This window comes from Octopus bimaculoides, chromosome 16, assembly GCF_001194135.2.
Source record: "Octopus bimaculoides isolate UCB-OBI-ISO-001 chromosome 16, ASM119413v2, whole genome shotgun sequence".
In the NCBI taxonomy this organism is placed as follows: domain Eukaryota; kingdom Metazoa; phylum Mollusca; class Cephalopoda; order Octopoda; family Octopodidae; genus Octopus; species Octopus bimaculoides.
The window spans coordinates 54,810,274-54,815,523 of NC_068996.1; the positions used below are offsets into that span (position 1 = coordinate 54,810,274).

Below are 5,250 nucleotides of genomic sequence, written 5' to 3' on the forward strand. Positions count from 1 at the left end.
CCTGTAACTCTCTTCTGTTGTTGATCTTAGGTTTCTTTTGGTGTATGAGGATGGCCTCAGAGATTCTAAGGTTGCCCCTGTTCTGCCATGTTGACCTGATGTGCTCTGTGAATTCCCAGGTCTGCCATTTGCGTAGATGTTTATTCACAGAAGTGTCTGCCTGTGTTCCTTTATACGTATATGCAGTTTTCTCCTGGTGCTTCCTATGTAGGATGCACCACATTTGCCACAGATGATCTCGTATACAACATAGGTCCTCTGGCACAATTCAGGGTTATTGAAGGGGTTAGCAGATTTCAACATCTCATCATAAAATTGTCCTGCTAAGTCTTAAAATAGATTTTTGTTTACAAAAGCTTATTAAGCTACTTAGCGTATTATTATTATTCTAGTTCTGAGTTCAAATTCTATTGAGGTTGACTTTGCCTTTCATCGTTTTGGGGTCGATAAACTAAGTACTTGTGAATCACTAGGGGTCGATGTAATCAACTACACCCCTCCCCACAAATTTCAGACTTTGTTCCTTTAGTAGAAAGGATTATTATTGTTATTGACTTTTAATCTTCATGTTTGCTACAATCACTTGCCAAGACACACCCAGCATCCTAGGGCAATTATTATTATCATTATTATTATTATTATTATTATTATTATTACTACCTTGGTTTTTGAGATAACATTCTATGATGTTGTTTTCTTTCCTAATATTTTCCCACATTTTCTTTTTGACAGTGCTCCTTATTATGCTGAACTGCATAAATGTGAAATTAGTTACAAGGTTGCAACTTATCATCACATTCAGCAAGATCATAGCTCTGTTAATCATAATCTTCATTGGATTTTATTGGATTGGCACTGGTAATGTTATTTCTTTTTTTCTTTGACTGTTACAATTTATTACAACTGATTAGACAATATTCCTGAATTTTTTTTTTTTTTTCTGTTAAACATAAGAGTTTGACCCTTTTGATACCAACCTGGCTGAAACCACCTCTGGCTCTGTAGTACAAATGTCTTGTTTTCATAAGTTCTGAATTAAAATCTCCCACCAAACTTTAGTCACAATTTATGTTCCTAACACTAGCTGAATGATAACTAAGTTATTTTACTAAATTCTTTGTTATCTTTAAAATTAATTGAAAGAAACACAAAGCATCAAGAACAAGCTGGTTGGATAATATCCATAGACTTCAGTTCGTCCTATTGAGAATCCAGTCAGAAAGTGTAATAATGGTTGCTTCTGATAGGACCCTAAAGAGGAGGTGCCTAAGAACTCTCCCCCCAAGAATAGTGGGGTGGAAATCCTTGTCATAGATCAGAAGTGAAATCTTATTGGCATGGTTTCTGCTTCTAGTTGTATTTCACTTTGCTTACATTTCTAATCATGTTGAGAAGAACCTGAATTTCGTTTTCTTTTCTCTACACTGTTTGGAACTTATGTCAAATATGCACTTCCATAGAATTTATATCAAATATTATCCAGTTCCACTATTCTACCATATTCATAAAGTGGCTACATATGAGGAATACATTTAAGGAATACATTTCTTTCCTGTACACTTTTTATGCTGTGAGAAGAAAATGGACTCTGTCAAATTTTATTTAATACATACATATTAATAGTATAAACTTCCTCTTTATATAATTTATGAAAATATCTTTTTTTTATTCTTACCAGGTAAAAATGAAAGCTTTAAAAACACATTTACTGGAACAGACTATCGAATTGGTCCAATTGCATTATCATTTTATTCTGGTTTTTGGGCTTATAGTGGTTGGTAAGTATTAGATTTCTAGTTTTCTTTTATCATTACTTTGATACTATCCACTAAACACCCTTTCAGTAATATATAATATTCTTGTCTGCTATGGTACACCATGCATCTATTTGAGAGGACCTCTCCAGGCTAATAACGCAGTATTCAGTGTTCTAACAAGACATCTATATTTAGTTGGATACAAAGATTGCCTTTTGGTACTAATACTGCTTCAGTTGCTAATAATTATAATGCTTTTATTTAATAATTAGTCCAAAAAGGAGGGATGGTATCTATTTTTCTTTTAAGCCTTCCCAGATAGAGGTTTAATGATAGAAGGTCGATACTCCTGAAGTCTGAAAATATGATGGGGAAATATCAGGAATAGAATTTTATTCTAGGGAATAAAATTTAAACATGATTTTTCAGTTCAGAATCTAGAAAGAGAGATGAAGTAAGTGTGAATTCAGTTGATGCAAATGAAGATAATAAACCATTGGAGAGTTGAGGGGAAGTGAGACCTGTGTACTTAGGATAGAAGAGACTTTGAGAAAGCAGCAGAATATGTAGACCAGAATGCATGAGTGTGGTTGGTACACAATTACAAATGTGTTAACATTACTCAAATATACAGCCTCTCTATATCCTCATTGAGGTTTGAACTGCTCATAGCTAAAGTAAAATTTTGTCCTGGGAATGTCACCCAGGCTTTGCAATACAATCTTATCTATATAAGTAATGTGTTGTGACTATTAAACTCATAAGAGTTTTTATTACTTAGAACAAATGGACAGTAGGTGGTATTGGTTGTTTATAGTTCAAGAGTTAGGGGAGTGTAATGTGTGATTCTTTGATGTGGTTAGTGGTAATGCCTTGCTTCTAATAATATACATATTGCAAGTTGTTCACCAAGCTGACTTATATGATCATAGGCCTTCCATCCATGATTCTTTGTCCATGAAATGCTTACTACATTTTATTTTCCTTTTGTAAGGCACCAAGGATATGATTTTAAGTGATATTATGCTGCTTTTTTCTGTTTGGTTAAGTGACAGTACAGAGGCTTGTCCACGAACTTAGTGTTGTTTTCACAGTTCAACCTTAATCAAATGAAGTTTTTGATAAAAGACAATTTGGCCTTGACCATCCAGGGGTTTTTTTTTTTTGGTTTTTTTTAATCAGGGACTACATTCATTAATATTTCCTTCTCTTTTTAAGATGGCAGAGTGATCTGAGAGCAATTCAGTTGCTATTTCTATCAGTTCAAGTGACCTAATTGAAGTTCTCTCTTTATTTCATTAACTCTTTAGCATTTAATCTGCCCATATCCAGCCCAAATATTCTATCTGTTTTAAGTTCAAGCTGGCTAGATCCAGCTTCTTACCTATGACCCTATAACTTATTCTAAAAATAAGCAAACTCATCATCAAAATCTTGAATCTAAGAAATAATGCCAGATTAATTCAAGAGAATGTGAATAAATAAGCATTACATCTGACTGAGTAATCTGAATGCTAAAGGGTTAACACTAGAGCTGTTGTTGCTGATAAAGTAAAAGAGCATGGTTTGAGGGATGTTTAGCTGGTATTTCTACTAGATTAAGCAACCAAACAGAATTTTCTTAGCTTGGCAAGAAGTATTGAGGTTGTATATGGATTGACTGAGTGAAAGGCATGCATGGCTGTGTCTGTATTGGAGAGTGCAGCAATAGATGCCAGTAAATAGGTTGTTACTGTAGAGAAGAAAAATAATTGCATTGATACTTGCTCTAATGTAGAGGTCTGACAAGGAAGTTTCTAGTCATGTGATTAAATTCAGTCGGATTGCTCAGACAGGTAACTTTTTAGAGAATTTCAGAACAAGTGGTCAAAGACTTGCTTGACAAATTAGCTTTCAATGAAGTTGTTTGCATAGCAGAACCATTGGAAAGTAAATTTATATGTGAGAGAGGGGGGTGGGGGGAATGTTTGTAGCTTTTTCAGGTTTTATAAGACTGGAATATATAGATAGTTAGGTAAAAATTAATGCAGTTAGGCCTCGGTTTAAGCTTTTTTTAAGCCTGGAATTAAGAAGCAATTGTAGGTAGGAGCACTTTCCAGAAATGTGTAGTTCTGTGAAGGAAGAATAAGGGGTAGTGACTAACAGTGTTGGGATTGTGAGTTAAGAATTAATAGTAGTTCTGAAAGAGACAGCTGAGATGTCTGCAAGAGGTGGCATGCAGTCAGCAACTTTAGAATAAAAACATCATTCTAGTAGCAGTTCAGAAAAAAAAGAATTTTCATTTTGGTAATTGACAAAAGATTAAAGAGCATCCGTGAGTGGAAGAATAGATTATATAAACTGAAAGGATTAAAATTAACAGCTTTTCTTCTACCGTTTTCAAGAGCAAGAACATTTATGTGTAATTTAGAGTAGAAGTTTTCCTGTTGATCTGGCTGCACAGAAACCATTCTGGTGTTCAGTGAAAAAATAAGAAATTCAAGTAAAAGAAGTGTATTGTTTATGACTGTTGTTTTTGTCTTAGAGTTGTGTTGGCCAGCAACTGACAAAGTCAAAATGAATTATTTTAGATATAGACTATATTTGTTCCTGGGTGAAATTTTTAACCTGATTAATAATGAAATAATGGCTAATAATAGGGTATTTAAGCATGTCTTTGCATAGTTACTCAACATAGGAGTAGCAGAAAAATTACACCCTACTGTTTGGGAGAAAAAAATTGATCCGATTGTCTTGGTAGACTGTGACTAAAAAAAAACAAAAATAAATAGCATAGTCACAATTAGAATATGTGTATATTTCTATTTGTCACAGTAAATAGCCACCGTAAGTGAAAAGAAAAGAATTTATTGGAATTAATGTCCTACTTAGGATCAGAATGAATGAATGAATGATTATGTACCAACCTCTTTTAGAATAGTTCCCATAGTCAGAAATTTCAGCTTCTGGTATTCTGCATTTGGGAAGTGGTGGAGATGGGGGAAGTCATCTAGGAAAGGAAAAAATCAAAGTTATCTGGATCCAGAAAGGAATCTGCTAAATGAATTGTAATCCTTATTATAACAAGGCATAAAACCAGCCTGTTATTGAAGAGAACAATGAATCTAGATCATATGATCAAAATAATCATAGCTTTGCTTAACACAGATTGGTTATGATTCAGAATGACATCTCTCTCTCTCTCTCTCTCTCTCTCTCTCTCTCTCTCTCTGTTAGATGGTTTGTCTTTGATGAAGCTACAGAAAAACATCTCAGCAAAGGATTAGATTGGAGGTGTATGGTGTGTGTGTATGTGTGTAAATAAAGATTTGAGAAAAAGCCTGGTGTTACCAGCCAGTATCCATGTGTGAAACTCTGAGAGGCCAGGCAGGTGTATAACTACTACTCGGGCTGGGTGCAAAGGAAATCTACCCAGCTGGCTTCAAGCCAAGTTTTCAAAAGATAAACAGAAAATGAAAATCAGAGAACAGAGTAGAGATAGAGTTCAAGGATG

The 5,250-nt window shown here is 34.3% G+C and overlaps 1 protein-coding gene and 1 long non-coding RNA gene across 2 annotated transcripts in view; one reads left to right on the plus strand and one right to left on the minus strand.

The window, feature by feature from the left end:
* LOC106871182 (large neutral amino acids transporter small subunit 1-like) overlaps positions 1–5,250 on the plus strand; it is a 91,112-nt gene that overhangs the window by 34,940 nt on the left and 50,922 nt on the right. Inside the window, 3 exon segments of the mRNA XM_014917516.2 lie at positions 733–858; positions 1,679–1,796; positions 3,020–3,042. Coding sequence (XP_014773002.1) covers positions 733–858; positions 1,679–1,796; positions 3,020–3,042 — 267 coding nt within the window.
* LOC106871183 (uncharacterized) overlaps positions 1–5,250 on the minus strand; it is a 62,877-nt gene that overhangs the window by 14,600 nt on the left and 43,027 nt on the right. Inside the window, exon 2 of the long non-coding RNA XR_001409633.2 lies at positions 4,664–4,746. This is a non-coding gene — a long non-coding RNA (uncharacterized LOC106871183). The remainder of the gene's footprint in view (positions 1–4,663; positions 4,747–5,250) is intronic.